The sequence below is a fragment of the Alosa alosa genome, chromosome 14 (genome assembly GCF_017589495.1).
Source record: "Alosa alosa isolate M-15738 ecotype Scorff River chromosome 14, AALO_Geno_1.1, whole genome shotgun sequence".
Classification (NCBI taxonomy): Eukaryota; Metazoa; Chordata; class Actinopteri; order Clupeiformes; family Clupeidae; genus Alosa; species Alosa alosa.
In genome coordinates, this window is record NC_063202.1 from 28894504 (window position 1) to 28914788 (window position 20285).

Consider the following 20285-nt stretch of genomic DNA (forward strand, 5'->3'; position numbering starts at 1 on the left):
CACACTCTACGCAGGCTTCCACAGACTTGCCTGTCTAATAGAGTTCAGAGGTCATTTCAATAATTCACCTATTTACGTAGGCTTGGACAAAACACATGACATGCTTCAATGGGAAATGACACGTTTCCCCCTTTAAGCTAATAGATAACCATGCAAATGCCGCTATTAATTCACAGAGCAAGGATAAGCTGTCCACAGCCTGGACACGCAGTTTCCAAAGAGAAGCTACTCTTGGTATGGCTTCAATAGAAAGTGAAACACTGGAATAATAGTCAGTTTCAAGACCCATCACCGTAACAGTGGTGTCCACTTGACTGATTCTGACAGAATGACCAGCAAGAAAATGCTTGCTGTTTATCGGATGACACAGATATAAGCCAACAAACTCCATTTGTGGGGGGATAATAGGTAAGTCTTCCAATGACTTTGCAACACTTCCATTTTTGGGAGTATATGATGAAGTTATACATTTTCCCTATTAAACAGGTTATTGTTACATATGCCTTGACATTATGTGGAGTAATTGCATTTGCTTTATTTGAGCCTGAGCATGAGCAAATATATGACAAAACATTTACAGAATGTTGCACTATATACACATACATTGTTATATAATTCATATATAACAATTGTACACCATTAGATTCAATTTCTGTATGCATACACTTTGTATACTATTAATATTTGTATGCATTCATGTAGGTATATGATGGGATAAGATATCCCTAGTAACAGTTGTAAACTGACCTTCTTTCATGCGCAGCCATGTACATTGCCATGATAATAAACACTCAGCTCATGTTGCAATAGTTTGTATTTCTGTTCTTAGTAACAGGAAGTTAGTACACCACAGGAAGTGGACAGATAAACACCAAACCCACCTGCTACCGTTCATAGGAGCACTTCAGTAATCTCAGCCCTATGGCACTAAAACACAAAAAAGAAATGCCTCACTTAATTAGCTGAATATATATATAAATGATAATTGATACAATACAATTAACAACAATTTAATTTGCAAAGTAGGTTAATCTAGGAACTGTATTGCACAAACATCTAAGAAGAGTCTTTCCTAACCCGTGTTGAGGATGTTACAATTGTGGCTTGATATTGTCTCATTTGACATGTATACGCTGCAGTAGAATGAGTAAAAGACAGCATCAGCACAGTCGCTTGAGCGCTCCCACTCTGAGCAGTCTGCCCAGAGCCCCTCAGAGCCCCAGCACCAGCGTCATGAACAGGTGAGGCAAACAAACCCGCTCCCACCCAGAAAGGGACGCACTCCACAAATGATTAATCTGAAGGGGGTCTCAGTATGGATATTGTGTTGCTTATTAAGATATTGTATGGCCTCTTAACAACTGTTACTTTATATCTGATTTAAGGTATAAACTATTTCAATTCATTTATTTCTTGACTCAGAAAGTCAGTATGAACAGTATTACAGTGATAGGTACAGAAAAAAGAACAGTAACTTAAAAAAAGGAAGTGCTCACTTTTTGACACTTCCTAAAAATGTTCTTGTAATGCTCTTGTAGTGTCTGCGGAGCTGTGATCAAAGTGTTTCAGGGAGAAGCATTGCAGACCAATGAGCTTCATGCTTTAATGGAGAATATAAGGTAACAACAATATACGTAGTCTGACACATCATAGGCCTAAATGACTTCCAACTCACATTAACAAATCAGAAAAAAAGCATCACTGTCACACATGAACAACACATTTAACTGAATGGCTGTATCTGTTCAATATTTCAGGTGGCTCCTAAAGACTGAAATGGGCTCGTTCATCACTGAATATTTCCAGGTGCTCATTGAGATTTACATGGTTGTATCTATATGGCACTACTGTAACTTATATGTATCATCTTCTGTGTTTAGAACCAGCTCATTAACAAAGGTTTGGCATATATAGCTGCCAAGCTTCAAGGATGTGAAGGTGAGTGCTAAAATCACATTACCACGTCATGGAGTTCTAGTCTCGTCGACATTTTAACTCTGACTTTTTCACTCAGGTGACAGAATGCTCCTTGTCCTGTCTGAAACATGGGAGCAATTTTTCACAGAGATCCTTCCAACATTGCAAGCCATTTTCTCTCCACTGCAGGTTGCCACCCAGACATGAAACTTTATATGTCACCATTGATTGCAGGAGTTCCTCAAAGACAAGTGTCTCATTTCTGAATCACTGTTCCCAGGGCCAGGAACTGACAGTCAGGGAAATGGCTCTCCTCAGTTTCAGAGATCTTGTGCTGATGAAGCTCCCACTGCACGAGCTGCTGCCACAGGCCCCAATCCTACCTCTAGCTGCCATAATGCAAATGCTCCTTGTGTTGCAGGTCTGCTTGGGTTGCATTTATTTCTAAGACACAACCAAAGCCTACAATTTGTGATCGATCATTTCCTGGTTATATTTCTGCACTTTAGCCTCACAATATTATTTTATCATTTACTATTTTCTAGGGTGTTCATGAGCCCAGAGGCCTGAGTTTGCACTACTGCAAGCTGGAAAACCTAATTGAGATGGTGATTACTCCCTACCTAAAGAACTGCCTTCACAAGAATCACACCACCAGCTGTACAAGTAAGATTCCTTATGAAAACAGTTGACAATTCCCAATGATTTCTTTCCAAACTGCTGTTCATCACAAATATTTCAGATTATGGAGAGAAAGAGACCTACATTGCAGTTTTTCATTCCTAAAGGGAGCGCGAGGCACTCACGAGTAGCAGCACCCCTGGGCCCTCCAGAGATCCAGATCACACAGTACCTCTCAGACAGCTCCCTGCTGGACCCTCTGCTGGAGCAGGAGGGGGAGGTCTACCTGGAGCGGATGGGCACCATGTGGCGCCACACGGTGGCCAACGCTCACTCTGACGCCCAGCTGCTCACAGTGCCTGGAGCGGGCAGCTGTGTTGCTGGAGAACCGCATCTCACAGTGGCAGAGCGGGCCCCTTCCCGCATGAGCAACACTTTTTAAACGTCGACCCAGGACTTTCCAAAGGCTGTGTAGCCAAAAGAATTCTCTTTCTGTGACCTACGAACAGGACTATTTCAAAACACCAGACAGTGGAAAAAACATCGAATTTATTATTAACTCAGCGTTAGTAAACAGTGACACTCAAAGCATAATTCCAGTGTAGGCACAGTGTCGTGATTTCTTTTCTGCAAGATAAACCCTGAAATTCAAGTTGTTGAAAATAAAGGCAAAGACAAACATAGTACATTAGTACCACAATAGTATATTAAGACACACAGGAAAATAGAAATGAAGTCCACAACAAACAGGAATAATCTCTCATTTAAAATGAAAAGTGCATGAGACCAACTTCTTTGCTGATAGGTGGCTTTAAGATTGCTTGTGGCTGGATTACATCATGTAAGAATGATTATTTTTAATCTAGGAAGGTTTTGTCATCAGGTCCTTCTGTATAACCTCACAGAGCACAATTTCATGACAAGCACAGAGAGATGGGTCTCATCACTAGGGCTTTAAAATAGCATATGAGTGTGTCTCTCAAGTCTCTGATTGGTCCTAATACAATTCATAAGACAGGCCCCAGTTATGGCATCATAATAATACATTACACAACAGAGGTGTAAAAGTCTGGCTTCAGAAAGTAAAAGTCCTACCATGTATTGTTTCTACCTGTGCATTTAGCACAGGTGATTTCACTAATTAGCTCATCTATCTGGCTGATGAATTGTATTTATTAGATTCAGCTGATTTAGTGAATGGTGGGAGCAAAGATGTGGCCAGACTTTTACAACTCTGGCTGACAATGACAAAGACAATGCTGTTAAATATTGAGGAACATAAACACAACATAACAAATCTGCTGCACTACAGATCGTAGTTAGCACAGATGCAGTATGAAGATAAAGAAACACCACCATGGGCCATAAATAACATTCTACTGCCTGTGGTGCAACTGCATTATGTACAGCAGACACATCACACAGTATGCAAAGGACCTCACGTAAGACTTTCGTATTCCTGTGTCTTTGTTCTAAAAGGCGTTGACCATTAAAAACAAACGAGCTTACATGAAGCTTCTCAACGCATAAATAAACAAACACAGAAAATAAAGCTACAGACATTGCTGTCCAAAGACAAGAATGGCAAAAGAAAGAACCTACAGTGTGGATGCAACCACTTTATAATGGCATGTGAAGGGATGATTTCCCTGTGCATTGTGATCTTTTGAAGGGCCTTCTGTAAGCAAAATTAATACATCTCTTTTCATCATGATGACATCATACCATTAAATCAATCTGCAAGCAAACTACAAAAGCAAAAAAAGTTAAGCTGTACCCTTTACCAATCATGAAAGAGATACTCTCCTCCACAGATATCATTACTCTGTACAAAACCCTGATTTGAACCATTGTTACTCCAGAAAGAAACAGCAATTAACAGCAAATAACCTGTGAACGACAAATTTGTAAAGTCAAACTGTAGATATATTCAGTCCAAGTACAAAAACTTTCAAGCTGAGCCCAAATGGAGTGTCTTTTGGCTTTGTAGAGCACATGTACGTGCATGATTCACATCAGGGACACCAGCACAGCGAGTAAAAAGAATCTCTCTAGTCTAGCTTCTTGCAAAATGCTTTCTTGAGCAGTTATAAGATAATCTGATTATACGAAAGGTTCTTCCATGAGGCCCAATGCATGAGAACAGGTTACTGAAAGGCGCACATGTCAATAACAGGCTTGTGCAGTACTAGAATGTGTGGGAACCATGGGGTATCATGGGCAGTATTCTTATATATGTTAAAACAAAACAAAACACATTCATTCATTCACTCATATTTCATGAAAATATCTGATTGTATTTCCAAATCTAGGCAGCCGAGGAAAACATATTTGAAAAAATGACATTGCACACATAAAATCGTGAGAAAGGCAAACATCACAAATGCACCGACACATTGGGCTTCACTCTTGGGCTTAGTCTTCCAGAGTACTTCACAGCTGTTTTTTTTTTTTTTTTATTATTATAATGGGATCCTCTCTGGATGTCGTCTTGATTGTGAAGGAAGGATGTCGGTGGAGCAAAATGCTTAGCAGAGAAGTTGTGGTTTTAAAAATAAAACCCTGTTGTGCACCAAACACTATTGTGAAGAATCAGTGAGATGATGGGGTGAGCAAGACAAATGTGTTCCCATTCAGACACTGAACCAATGATGACAAGGCAAGAGTCCAGGGTAGAGTGAACCATTTCCTCCCATCCCTGCCAGTAAGGTGCATCTTTATATGGACAATGACAGTTTGACACAACAGACAGCATGGCATGAAGACCATTTTACTTTTGCAGAGTTCTGAATTTTGATTCATCACATTGATGGAGAAACCAGCAAGTTGTGGCCTCGGTGATCTTTGCGTTGAGACAAAATATCTGGATGTTTCAATCAGAAGAAAGCTTAAAGGGCTGCACAGGGTGTCAAGATAGAAATGATTCCCGTCCTCAGGAAAATGCTCCATTTCCATCCTTGGTATGAATGGCAACAAACACAACACAGCTTAGTGGCGGGACCCTCCAAGTCTCCAAAGCTTACGCTCATCCAAAGGCCATCGCAGAGACTCTGCAAGGGCAGGTTTCAGAACTAAGATACCACTCATTCACTTCCACAAACTGAGCCAAACAATATCGATCACTATGTCATAAAGCATCATTGAAGGGACCCTATGCAGTTTTCACTGTTTTCTTGCTTTTTGCTCGCAGTTTTCTCTACAGAGCTCCCCCTACAGCTTCAGAGTATATATTTTACGACAGTTCTCGCTCGGTCAGTCTGTAGTTTCCTCCTTCCCTGTTCCTGTGACAACGGTTTACTCGCTTTCTGCTTCTTTTCGCCAGCTCTGTCATGACGAATGTCTGAGAAACTCCATTGCTGCCTTGTTGTAGCCGGTGCCTGGCGTGTGTGTGTGTAGTGCCGTAAAGCAAGTTGTTACATCGTGAGACTGCAACACTTTCTGACTCTAAGGCTGGCGGCTCATCGGACCAAAGTTGGTTTTTACGCTCACATAGGGGGAAGCAAGATGGCCACCATTCAACCCCGAAAAAGTCATATAAACATTCCAATGACTCCAAAGCTGTTAAGGTAAATTAAGCTAAAAAAACTGCAATTCCCCTTTAAACAAACATGTTCTGTCCTTACAGACAGTTTCATGAGCGTATAAGAGACAATTGGATGCACAATCCCCATTATATTTCCGTTCCACATGATTATAATGTAGTAACACATCTTTACAAAACACTGATACAATTGAGAACTTCAGACATTTTGTGGATGATGTCCATCCATCAGCAAGTATGCACTAGTTTTACTTACTGAGGAACCAAGCAAGTCTTCCGTAGTGAGCCAACACCAGCCAGACATCTCTCAGGTGTACACTCTGACACAGTCCCATTTCCACTATAGAGACTATTTCAGGTCACCAAGTACACCTACAGTAACCAAGCTTATGTCATCTCTAGATGTAGGTCATAGTAACCAAGCTAATGTCATTTCTAGATGTAGGTCATGTTGAAGTATTAAACAGTACTGTAAGCATTTTTCTTTGGTCCAGGAACTGGGTGTTGGTGAAGCTGCTGATTGATCAAAATGAAAGTCACACAGAATGACAAAAAGTGTTGATCATTATATCTAAACACCAAATGGCTCTTGGGAGATAATGAACAGCTTTAACTTTGCATTTAATCACCCACTCAACCTGATTGATTATTTTTGCTGACAAAGGCATTCACTGCGTCACTGGTTCAACTCTGGCTTGTGTGGAGATGAGGCACAAGACTACTTGCTTGTGCACACATAAGGCAAGGCCCCAAAGGAAAGTCACACTTTTTAAGAGTTAAGACACATTATTTCCACTGTCCTTGCAATCTGTGAAAAAACAACATGGGGAAATCTTTTGGGAAGTCCAGTTGTTTTCACATCCATGAATAGTTAAAAAGCTGGTTGCAGAAGCAACTATTTCCCCCCCACTATGACTATGTTGACATACCTATTTAGAAAGGAATTTAGATCGTAATGTTTAAATCTAGAATGAAATATTTCGAGTGCCTTCTGTTTTCTGTGAAACACATACTACATTCAGAACACTGGCACAGTCATGAAGAGTACTGGAATGGAGTTTACGGTGTGCGTGTGCCCTCGTTTTTACAGAGAGGGCTCGGGTCCGCGGGGCTGGATGCCCTCTCGACGCAGGTAGGGGTCAAAACGCGGCATGGCCTCGCAGCGCACCAGCATGGTGTCATCGCGCACAAATTGCTTCTGCTGCAACATGCTCAGGTGCAGGAAAGTGATGTAGCCAAAGCCCTTAGGGTTCTTGTGAGTGGTGGGCCGCTGGAACGCCTGGAGGTCTGGTTTGGTGTCCATCACCTCCACGTGGTGCTGCCCTTCCGCTTGGTCCAGGATGGCCAGGCGGATGGTGCCCTGGAAGGGCCACGAGAGCTGGCCGTCAAACTCCCCCTGCATGGTGTGCACGAACAGGGAGATGTAGTTGGCACAGCGGGCGGCGCTGGGCGTCTGCAGGTGTAGCCGCAGGCACAGCTTGTAGCCGGGCCGGCCGGTGTAGAAGCCGGGGCTGTGCAGGACGATGGCCTGGCCGGCCTCCTGCTGGCGCAGGTGGTTGGAGAAGCCCTCCACGCGCCACACGTAGATGCCCTGGTACTGCTGGGCCTCCAGCTCGCGCACCGTCCCCTCCAGCGAGCACAGCTTGCGCCGCGTCTCCGACAGCTGGGTGGCCTGCTTGTCGTTGTGGATGGCCAGCTCGCGCAGCTGCTGGTCCTGCAGCACCAGCCGGCCCTCCAGGAACTTCACCGTCTCAGTCATGTTGCGCAGCTCCTGTGCGCACTGGCACGGCTCACCCCCCCGGGCACCGGGCCGCTCGCCCACCGACGCACCCAGCGCTGACGTGCTGCACCCGCTCAGGCTCTGCTGCCGCAGGTACTCGGCCATGTAGCGCATGTGCATCCCAGCAAACTCCTGCATGTGCTGGGCCAGGTCATTCCTCTGCATCTGCAAGACAGGAATGGACAACAATGTTCAAAAATATGAAACAGACACTATTAATATACACTCAAGCAAGTAGGACGGTTTTTTTTTCTGCAGTGCTCCTGATTGACCTACCCCGAACTTTCGTGGTTAGTTTTAAAAATAAGATAACTTTACGTGAGCAAGCCACTGGAAAGAACTGAACGGCAAAGTGCACTCCTCCACACCAAGTGGAAAATGCAGAGTTACAACTTTGGAATCAAAGATTGATGCCATTCCATCAAAGAAGGATGAACTACGAGAGACATCTCATGAAGTGAGTATAGCAACAACTGAGAATGGAGAAAATGTCCCCCGACAGGCTGATATCAGTGTTGATGAAGCATATGAATGCAACGACTCAAAAAAGCAAAATGTGAGTACACAGAGTTGGCACAGGCAAGGTGGCAGACGCAAAAAACTAAATGCAAAAATAACTTTAATTAGCTATTATTTAATTATCTATCAGAAATAGTGAAATTGCCAGATCAGAAAACTACAACAGAGCTTGCAAGTCCTAAGGAAAATCCACAGCCAATGGAAGAGGAAGAGGAATTTCCCAGGGAACATCAAAGCGGACAGTGGTCAAACCACAACAATAAAAAGATGGACACAGACAAGAAGCAAGCACCTGTTCATCCCACAAACCTCATTCTTGGTGACTCAACTGTGAGACATTTATAAAGGGAGAGGATGATTGTATGCTGTCTTTCAGATGCATCCATGTCTGACATCAAAAACAGACTTGTAGAAATAGTGTCAAAATATTAAACTCATCACATTACACATGGTCGTGCATGTTGGTACAAATGATATTCAGAAAGAACAGCTTTATGTCAAAGAAGATTTCACAGAGCTTTTCTCTGTTTGTTTTCATGAGCTAGGAATAACACAATTTCATCAGTGGTCCACTCTCAGCATGGGGATGTTTTATATTTACCACAGAGCCAAGCTTTCAAAAAATATTTTTTAAAAGTGGGGGGGGAGTTCTGGGATCGGGAAGTGAAATAATCCAGGCCAAATTATAGGCTAAATAACTCCCTGCATGGGCATTGGAATTTTTTCTGAGGGGATGTTAGCGACATTAGCAGGTGTACAGGGGTTTCTCCCCCGGGAAAATGTAGCAATTCTGGCTGCTAAACACACCATTTTAATGCAGTTTGGGAGGGACAGAACAGAGCAAGCAGCGCCCGCTTCTGTGTGGCACACAGGATGTGAACATTATCTACCTGCCATCGCTTCACTGCTTGACACTGCATGGAGACATAGCTCATCTTTTCAGAAATTATGTTTTGTGCAAATGGGTTTGCACAACCATAGCTTTAGGTGAACGGAGATGCAGATCATTTCACTAATTTGTTTATTTGCGTATTTATTTGACCAACAGCCCATGGTCTGTGTTTACTTCAGCGAGACGAGTGAAATAAATGTTTTTTTTAAGGGTAAGGCTATTTGCACCCCTGGTACAATTAGCAGTGTATGCTATTCGTACCCTGGTGCAATTAGAAGCGAATTCTATTCGTACCCCGGTGCACACAGCAATTAGTACCCCGTCTGGTACAAATATCAATGTATGCTATTCGTACCCCGGTGCACACAGCAATGTGTTCTATTAATACCCCGTCTGGTACAAATATCAGTGTATGCTATTTGCACCCCTGTGCATTTATTCGGGCATATTGATCACACAATGTAATAATAATTTAAAAAAAACAAGAAACATGTCTTTTGTTGTTATGTAAGAGGGTGTGAATAGCTCAGCTATGTAATAGACACTCTGAATAAGGTATGCTGTTTGCATCCATGTATAGTTAGAAGTAGGGCTGTCAATCGATTATTTTTTTTTATCTAATTAATTACATACTCTGTGATTAATTAATCTAAATTAATCGCATATATAATTTTTGCTGTGAAGGTATTTTAAATATTTAAATTCAAATGAATCATGGAATAATCAGCATTAGTGAATTTAAAGTTCAAAAACTCTTTTATTATTATTTTCACTGTTCAAATAATTGCCATAATAATCTATGATATGACCTAATATGCTGAGGAAATAAATTCAAATGTGCTTCGGGAAGAAGTTTTTTTTTCCTCACATACAAGGCATTTCAGGCCACAGATATAACCTAGGGGACACAATGAAAATTAATTAACACTCCCCTCAATGTCAACACTTATTTATTTGCATTGATGTGTGACTATAGAGTTGATGATCAATTCCTTGCTGCAGACATTGCAGAGGACTTTATTTTCAACACTTTATTTTTGATCAACACCATCAGGCCATTTTTTAAAAGTAAATGTTCCAATCAATGATCCAGGCAGCACGTTGTTTTCTTCTCTCTTCTTCATTTTACAGTCTAATTTTTACTGACTAGAACGGCTCAGGGGCAATGGTCATACGGAATAGATTAATCTGCACTAATTTTTTTAATCAGTTATTTTTTCTCAAATTAATGAATCGAAATGAATCAGTTATTTTGACAGCCCTAGTTAGAAGTGGATGCTATTCGTACCCTGGTGTATATAGTACTGTATGCTATTTACACCCTGGTGCATGAACTAGCTAACTGTTGCAATCAAAACTTCCGTTTGAGAACCGATTTCTTGTTCAAATTGCGTGCCTTCTCTCCAGAGACGTTGGTACACATGCACACTCACTCTGCCAAAACGCATCACATGGGAATCGAAACCTGGTCTCCCATGTGCTAATCCATGTCTGAGAACACTGCACTATCTTCTTCCTCAAGCAAATGGTGTTAGCAGGTAAACTTATAGTTTATAGGCCTGAACGTCATATTCACGAAATTTCTGTTAACTAACAAACTGACGGTTGTATGTGTTCAATGAACCAAGATTATGAAAATAAAACACAACTTTTCAATCTAAAACTTAATCTGAACAGATATTTGTGCCGAAAACTTTCAGAATTCTTCACTTTCTGCTGACGAAAAACGAATGTCCGCCATGTTTTTTGTGCACGTGAGCAATGTATTTTTGTTGTTATGAAGATTGAAGATTGTTGCAGCACAAATGCTGCCAAATGACCGTTTAGCTTGGTGTTCACTAAAGGTTAGCATCATCAACACCGCAGCGCAATACGCATGCATGCAAATTAACTAGTTTGTGCAGAGTCGGTGGCACAAGTATAAATTGTTGACGTCACATTTTGCAAAGTGTAATTGGAGCTTTTGCGGTTAGAAAATCGTGTTTCATCATATCGCGATATTATCGCAAATGCAATTAATTGGTTAGCCCTACTGTTAATTAACATTAGTACACAGACTAGAACATTGGGTTGGATTTATAGATATAGTTATCAACTCAAATCATACCATACAAGAAAAGAGCTTGATGCAATCAGCAACTATTTGGTCGTTAAGTCTGATGTCACAGGCCCAACAGCTTTTTTGTCCAAAATCGTTTACTAGTGCATCGTTTTCACAACCTTCAAACCTTGTCAACTTCCCCTCGGTTTTAGTGAAGGTTTAAAAAAAATTGCTCAACTCTTGCATAGTAATTATGACCGCCGCGCAGCGAAGCGGTAGTCAGATTTTTTTTTTTTCCGCATGTCCAAATTTCCCTCAAGGATTCCCGGGACACTGAAAGACCGGGGTAGACGAAACTTGGTGGGCATGTAACCCCATATGGATAGCATGGAACCATCATTTTTCGTTTTGATCTGTAGCCCCCCCGCTGGACTGCACCCCCCCGAAAGAAGGGTAGGGCAGACACAGTTTTCTGTGAATATCTCGAGAACCGTAAGGTTTAGGAGGACCATTTTTTTGTATGTTGATCTCAAGGGGCCATGTCAACCCAATCCATAACCACTCATTTCATGTATAGCGCCACCTAGTTAAACACAAAAAAGTAAAAATGGTAATCGCAGGTATCTGTGACCTAACATAGTCAAAACTGCACGAAATTGGAAGTGTAGGATCATTATGACACCCTCTGAATGCACGCCGAATTTCGTGGAATTCCGTTCATGGGGGGCCACACAATAAATTAATTTATGTTACTATACACCAACTGGCCTGTAGGTGGCGGAGACAGTTTTCTGTGAATATCCCGAGAACCGTGGGGCCTAGGAGGTCCACCTTTGTTTTGTATGTTGGTCTTAAGGGGCATGTCAACCCATCCCATTACCACTTATTTCATGTATAGCCACCTAGTTAAAAAATTAAAAGCAAAACATTAGGTGTTTTCATCACAATATCTCTGGCTGACATGGTCAAAACTGCACGAAATTGAAAGTGTAGGATCATTATGACACCCTCCGAATACATGCCAAGTTTTGTGAACTTTCGTTCATGGGGGGCCTTACAATAAAATAATTTATGTGTACATTTAGTGACCGTACACCAACAAGGATTCCCGGGACACTGAAAGACCGGGGTACACGAAACTTGGTGGGCATGTAACCCCACATGGATAGCATGGAACCATCGTTTTTCGTTTTAATTTGTAGCCCCCCTGCTGTACTGGACCCCCTGAAAGGAGGGTAGGGCAGACACAGTTTTCTGTGAATATCTTGAGAACCGTAGGGCCTAGGATGTCCAATTTTTTCAGTATGTTTGCCTCCAGGGGTCATGTTAACCCATTCCATGTGCACACATGTGCATAAACAGATACACACGCACACACATACATTCACAGTAATCATACGTATGACACATACTCACACAGTAGACATATGTACGCATGCATGCACATGCACAAACACACATACGCAGGCAAACACACAAGCACACACACACACACACACACACATAAACATAAACGTGTACACGCACACATGCACACAATTCAAGAATTTCTCAGAATTATGAACAGGCAAGATGGGGGTGGGGTTGTATAGAATTTACATGTAAAATCTATGAACGAATCATGTTTTGGTACTTGTTGTCTAGCAGATACCAGTGAGAATTGAGTGTGGATAATGCAATTTAGTGAGACAGTTAGAATCATATAGGCCTTTCAGCGTGATTTATTTTTGTGGAAAAAATGTGCTGGACTGGGCGGCGGTCATATTTTGTACCACTCTGCGGTACATCTAGTTAGTATAGCTATGCAGCTAGAAAATATAATCAAGGGTAAAGTCCAGGCCTCCACAAAAAAATAAGATTTCATTAAGCTGAGGGAGCAAGTGAGTAGTAGAATAAAAAAATTATCATAGGCTACTCTGAATAGCGAAAAAATAAGTTTATTTTACTTTCTATGGAAAATAATGAAAGGCTCTGGGACCAGTAGGACCCAGAGAAAGAATTAACAGCACATTATTGCATCACGACTTAAAGCAACACCAAAGCACTTTTCCTATGTCGCACACACGCTATTTGTTTATCCAGCACCGGCTTTGCAAATAACGATGTCCACAGACAAGGTAGAGTAAGTTGCATGATTTTACGAAAGTATGATGTATTGCGACATCAAAAGCAAGTCAAATTTGTGGTTTCTTAGGTCTCATTCCATCGAACTACAGATCGGCTACCCGATCTGGCAAACTTACATAGTGCGGTTATAGCCGATAGAAGGCCGCGAAGCGAATGCAGAAGTGCCATTCACCCAGTTACGAGTTGATGAACCACGGAAACGATTTTGGAAACATTATTTTAAGGTACAAAAAACTCTTTAGTGTTGCTTTAACAAATCGGATACCACAAGGTTCCACAAGGGCCAATCTTGGGGCCACTATTTTTCACTGTTTACATGCAAGGACATTTGATTTCCTATCATAGCTATCTATCTAGCCTATCTTTTATGTATTTTAATTAGTGCTGTCAGTTAAACGTGTTATTAACGGCGTTAACGTAAACCTATTTTAACGGCGTCAATTTTTTATCGCAAGATTAACGTTCTTTTTGGTGTAACAAACTTTGTCGTTTTTTCACATACTGTTGCCATAACTAGTAACGTTAGAACAACTACAACACCACACTGGATCTAGCTAGACCATGCTGAATGTACACGCCCCCTTTTAGGGGAAAGGGAGCTGTTTGGATAATGGAAACCTATGCTGCATCAAAGTGGGGAGCGAAAAGGGCTTATACTTACTAAATCTTGAAAAAAACATGAATAAAAGGCACAAAATAAGGTTGGTGTTAAGAGTTATCTGTGTGTTTATGGGATTAATGTGACCATTATGTTCCTATTTTTTGCTCTTTCCAGTTTATAGCCTACTAACAGGAGTGTCACGAATGTAGGCACAGTCAAACTGCCCGTGGCTGACTATAAGTTCGGCAAGCTTTACATGTCATAACATCAACAAAACATAAGTCACACATTCATTCTATCACTTGTAATATGAACATAGCCTTTATCCTACAACTAGGTGAGATAATTGGCTATGCCTGTTATACTGAAGTTCCACAGTTAGATAGCTAGCAAGCTAACCATTTTACATGGGATATGGTAAGTGTAGCTACGTGCTGAATGGGTTGTAATGTACATAGTTTCGACATGAGTAAGTTACATACACATAATTCTTCATAACTGCCCTGTTAGTAAAATGATTGAATGGCCTGTAAATTAATAACTAGATGTAACATCAAGGTGTGATTAGGCTAGCTGTCTTTGGAATTAATGATATAATGTTAACTTGTTTTCCGCTAAAATGGGGCGTGATGCAGATTAAATGTAGCCTATCTTTATGATGCTACGTAAAGGCATGCTGCACACACTTGTTTGGGCTTACGAGCCGGCCAAGAGTAGATTCGAATAATAAACACCAACAGCAGTTCTGAACTCCCGGTCAGCTGAATGGTGTTTTAAATTGCTGTGGACACCGATGCCAACATGAGTGCGATGCACTCTGCTTTCGACATTCATTTACTGTACATTAGATTCCATTCTTTTCAATACAACTCTGCACACCAGCATCGCACTTTGGGCCGTGTAGGCTAAATCACGATTCAGTTATATTTGGTCGACGCCGCTCCATAAAATCCATTGTTCATCCAGTGTTTGTGTGTTAAAAACTTCGGCGCTGATGTGTGTGGCAAGTGACAGTGCACCATAGACTGTAAGCCTATAAAATGGCAGTGCACTCATGTTGAAAAGTTCCTTATTTTCAACTGAACTCAAAGATAATGAATATAGTATTTTATGTTTGTTATGCCCTTTATTAGCTATATTTCTGAAGAATATATTGTGTTGCCTCAGGTCTGCTGCACATCTTTTGAAATTTGATTTGAAATAATCAAATAGACCTACGTCTTAAAGTTAAGTTAATTAAGTAAGTTGCTTTGCTTTCATTTGAGTCCTAATCAAGATACACAATAATTGCTTTATATTGTTAATATGGACTCCTGGAAAGTTTAGCAATGCAAAGTAATAAAATTGCTCTCATCAGAGAAGATGACCTTACTTCACTCCTCTATGGTCCAATTCTTTTGCAAACCTCAGACTGGCTCTTTTCTGCTTCTCATTGATGAAGGGCTTTTTTCTAGCTTTACACAACTTGAGCCCCTAAGAACCTGTTTCGAACCGGTCTCGCCGTGCACCAGCTGCCATTTGCCATTCTTTTTGTAGGTCACAAAAAGGTCTTGAAAGGTCTTGATGTCATTCTTTTGGTTGCTGAGTGACATTCAAATGAGTTGACGTTCATCCTGGTCAGTGGAGAGTCGTTTTCACCCTCTTGTTCTTATGAACTGCTGTGTTAGAAATTTTAAGGATGGAAGCAACCTGACGCTCGCTGTATCCCTCTGTCAGTAAAGCCGGAATTGAACCCTTTTCCTCAATGAAAAGTTTTCTTTTCAACTATTTTGGTATGTTTTTTGATTGCAATTACTTTTAAAGTAATACTAGCATTGTTTTTTGCAGCTGGTCCTATTGCAAGAGGATAGTGATGACCACAAAAGTGTTTTTTTTTTATACTTTTCCTTGTTAAATAAGAGTTCATAAGACATCACCTAATCAGTAAGTAGAATGAGGTGAGCTTGAGTTGGAATTCAACAGACACAAGAATGTATATACATTCTTGTGTCTGTTGAATTCCAAAACACAAGCTCACCTCATTCTACTTACTGATTAGGTGATGTCTTATGAACTCTTATTTAAAGGAGAATTCGGGTGATATTGACCTAAAGTGTGTTGAAACATGATACCAGTGTGAGCATTATGTCTCATAGCTCACCTCGCTGTCCCCTGCACTCAGGCGCTAGTTAGCCGATGCTACCAACAGCTTTTTCAATGGTGGTGCTCGCATCGGCTAACCATGCAAATAAATCACTGTTTTACACCATTTCACGAGGCTCAATGTATCTCCACACTTCATTGGTAGACTTCCGAGGGGCCCTGACATTTAAAAAGCGAGACATTGAGAACTTTTGAAAAGCACTGGTAGTTTACTTACAAGTCGATTTATGCAGACAGTATATTCATGAAGTTTAGCGTTTGCAGCCATCTTGAATTTAGTCACGATATGTAGTTTTATCTAGTAAGAATGAACAGGTATGATAAGGGATCAGATTCCAAAAATAATTCAGTGGAAATGCATGGATTCCCGTTTCTTCCAGTAGCAGCAACTGGAATCCATGCATTTCCACTGAATTATTTTTGGAATCTGATCCCTTATCATACCTGTTCGTTCGTACTCATCGCTCGACTTATCTTGACTAAATTCAAGATGGCGTCTAACGGTAAAATTCCTTAAGGTACTGTCTGTATAAATCGTCTTGTAAATAAACTACCAGTGCTTTTTCAAAAGTTCTCTATGTCTCGTTTTAAATGGCAAGGCCCTCGGAAGTCTACCAATGAAGTATGGAGCTACTTTGAGCCTCGTAAATGGTGTAAAACAGTGATTTATTTGCATGGCTAGGCCGATGCACGAGGCACCACAACGACTGTGTTGGTAGCATTGGCTAACTAGCGCCAGATTTCTGAGTGCAGGGGACAAGCCGAGGTGAGCTATGAGACATACGTTCACACTCGTTATCATGTTTCAACACACTTTAGGTCAAAATCACACCGGAATTATCCTTTAACAAGGACTCATACTCATATATATAAAAATAAACACACACACACTACCGGTCAAAAGATTGGGATCACTTAGAAATTTCCATTTCACTTTCCACTCCAATACTTTTTTTTTTTTTAAATCAGGACAGCAGTTCTCAGATTACATTATGAGTTTACATAATTGCAGAAGGGTTCTCGACTGTGACCTTCTCAAAGTAAACCGTAACACTAAAGCAAGAGGCTACACTGAGATTCTGGAGGAAAAGATCAGGCAGTGTGCCAAGAGACCGGCCCCTATAGGCATCATTGGACCATTAAACCATACAATGATCCAAAACATACAAGAAATGGTTAACAGAGAACACTGTCAACATTTTAGAGTGGCCCAGCCAGAGTCCAGACCTCAATCAGTCAAAAAAGCACAAGGCCAAAGTGATGGCAAATAATTGTTCCTGCCTCAAAACCCAGATTGCAGCTAAAAAGGTGCGGTCTACAATCATTGTGAAGACATGGAGAGGCTTGGTAGGTATTATAAAAAAACATTTCATGAAAATAAACATTACATCAATATTTGCCAGGGGTATGCATAATTTTGTTCTTAACTCTATACACACACATACTGTATACACACACACAAGCACACACACAACATGTATGAACTATTACCCACCTTCTCTGTACATCCAAAGAAACTGAAGGTGCAGTCTACAGGGGCTTTCAGGCAGTCGGTATTAAGGTGTGAATCCAACTATTATGGACAAAACATAAAAAATACCTTTAGTGTTTTGAACATCCTATAACACAGTAAAAGCTGCAATAATACATCCACCAGATTATAAAACAGTGAAAGGTAGCATTACCTGGTCCCGAAAAAGCTCATGACTGCAAAACTGACACACAACATTGGCAAAGGGACAAACTGTCTCATGAACCTGCAGATAAAAGCAAATGTCACAACAATGCAACAATTCATCACCACAGCCACTGCAAGCAAAACTGAACCTATACAAGACAATCCCAATTCTTCACCTTGCTCTCCTCAAAGAGATACGGTTGAAGACAGTCAGGACATGTAATGATGCGACGAGGGCACTGCTCTTTCGAATGCTCGTCCTGCTGGGTCTTCTTCACAGCCTCCCCACAGTGAGGACAGGGCACTGTGGCAAACTTGCACTCCATCATATGGTTCTAGAGGTGAAAGGAGGAAGACAGTTACTTCATTCAAAGTCTCGGTACCACTCAGAGCCGTTTATCTATGCCACTGCTTTGTCCCTTATGACACAAAGTGAATGTTAGTTGTACTTACATCCAAATTGCGCAGCTCCATTTTATCGTGGCAGCCAGTGTTGGGACACCGGACAGTAAGGGAGAGTATCTCTCGCTTGGCAAAGTTATCTGGGAAGAGCTGGTCCTCTAGCAGAACTTCATTATCTACTGGACACTTCTGTCCCGTATCCCTGTTAAGTAAGCAGAGTGTTAGCTTAAGTTAGTCATATGATATGAAACAGAAAGAGATATTACTGCGTCCCATCACCTAAATAGTTATATGAAGAGTTCAGATGCAAAACCCTCTAAATCCGTCTGACCACATTTCTTTTAAATGAGCATTTAAAATCCGGTTCCTATAGGTTTTTGCATAGAAATCGATATTTCAGACCAGGAAGAGAGTGTTATTTGGTGTGTTTTGAAGTTAAATTATTTGATTAACGTATACTATGTGAGGAGAGCATTCACTCACCATCTTTATCTCATTTTTGACGTAGGTGGCATTTAGAGGCTTTTGCATCTGAACCCTTCATATATTCAATAACTCTATAGTGCATTCACAAAGATCAGAGAGCATACCTGATCGACTTCTGTATGCAACAGCGACAGAAGCGATGCCCACAAGGTGTCTGCACAGCAGACCTCAAGGCCATAAGGCAAATGGGACACTCATACTTGCTCTCCAAAGGTGGATCAAACTCCACATCATAGCCCTGGGCCTCCACATCATAGCTCTGAGTGGGACTCCCTATGACTCCGTATGAGTCCCTCTCCTTCTCCATCATGGCTATAGCACATGGGGAACACTCAGCACCACAGTAGTCAGACTCCAGACTGCCCTTCTCTGTGCTCTCACAGCAAGCCATCTACAGAATGAAGAGAACACAGGAATTCATTAATGTATTATAATTATATTAATGTGACTAGCACTAACTTCAGGGATTCACTGAATCCAGCAGTAAGCAGTTTGTTTTGATCAGATTACTTACTTTGTTATGAGGTAAATGCAACGGTGAATACACTACATTCGATTCAATCAAAAAAACCTCCACTAGATATACTGGGTGGCCCTGCAATGAACACAAAATTAAACTGCAGACATTAATAACGTTGCCTTGTTCAAAGGGATAGGCAACATGATGCGCTGTCAAAATTCCCATGACCATGGTCATGGTCCTTTTGAATCTTAAAAACTTCCACACTAAGTTTCTAACTGAAGTTTCTCCAAAAGATGTGAACTTAATTACCATCGCTTTTAACTTCTCATAGTGCCAATATTATACAATAACACACTACTTGCGTGTGTTAAGAATTAGGTTAGAGGAGGAGATATGTTTGTTAACATTTAACAGTAGGCTAAGTCAAGTACAAGTTCATGTTAGCCTCGATAGAAAGCATCAGGGTGGGGCATGTGATAAAACACAATAAAAACTAGGATACATGCAAGACAAACGTTTTGTAACTAACTAATACAAACATAACGTTCATCTGATTTATATAGACACATGTTTTTATGATCTTTAACAAATGCTAAAATGTCACTTTTGTCATGACGTTGGCATAACGTTAACGTTGACTCACTGACTCAACGTTAGCCTGATAACTAATTAAAACATGTTTGCAAGAAAGTACACACAACTGCGACAGAAATAAGAGTGGCTAACGTACATATAAATCAAGCAACTGTATTATGTGTTTATTGCCTGTGTTTGACAAAAAAATAATCAAAGTTACCTAACGACGGGTTGATTTTGCTTCCTGCCGGGGTAGACTTTTTCCTGCAGTTCTGTGAAGTTTCTGTCATCATTGCGTCTTCGAAAATTTAGTAGTGTTCTCTTTTACTGACCTCTACTGGATGGAGGTCAAACTAGAAGCAGATGTGTGCGGTTTGCATGACAATTATTTGCTCTGAGTGTAACTTTATAAACAGCCAGGCAGTTAAACATATGCATCCTTATTATACAGTGTGTGATATCCACACAGGTTAATGACTACTGTATGCCTGTAGTGTAG

General features: G+C 41.0%; 2 protein-coding genes across 4 annotated transcripts; one reads left to right on the forward strand and one right to left on the reverse strand.

Moving 5' to 3' along the window:
• The first annotated feature begins 211 nt into the window (after positions 1-211).
• LOC125307263 (proline-rich protein 5-like) lies at positions 212-3221 on the forward strand. 2 transcript variants are annotated; one of them, XM_048263140.1, is made up of 9 exons: positions 212-408; positions 1140-1241; positions 1539-1619; positions 1758-1806; positions 1881-1938; positions 2015-2106; positions 2198-2338; positions 2463-2583; positions 2706-3221. In XM_048263140.1, exons 2-9 carry the CDS (start codon positions 1144-1146, stop codon positions 2978-2980), a joined length of 915 nt encoding a protein of 304 aa, XP_048119097.1. In that variant the 5' UTR covers positions 212-408; positions 1140-1143; the 3' UTR covers positions 2981-3221. The 2 variants fall into 2 exon arrangements, with proteins under 2 accessions (XP_048119097.1, XP_048119098.1); XM_048263141.1 differs by having other exon boundaries at positions 1143-1241.
• traf6 (TNF receptor-associated factor 6) lies at positions 3068-20133 on the reverse strand. Of its 2 annotated transcripts, XM_048263136.1 has the most exons (8): positions 20007-20132; positions 19262-19342; positions 18852-19138; positions 18313-18463; positions 18036-18194; positions 17867-17938; positions 17677-17754; positions 3068-8024 (listed from the first exon to the last, which is right to left on the reverse strand). In XM_048263136.1, exons 3-8 carry the CDS (start codon positions 19136-19138, stop codon positions 7164-7166), a joined length of 1608 nt encoding a protein of 535 aa, XP_048119093.1. In that variant the 5' UTR covers positions 19262-19342; positions 20007-20132; the 3' UTR covers positions 3068-7163. The 2 variants fall into 2 exon arrangements, with proteins under 2 accessions (XP_048119093.1, XP_048119094.1); XM_048263137.1 differs by lacking the exon at positions 19262-19342 and having other exon boundaries at positions 20007-20133.
• Positions 20134-20285: the final 152 nt, after the last annotated feature.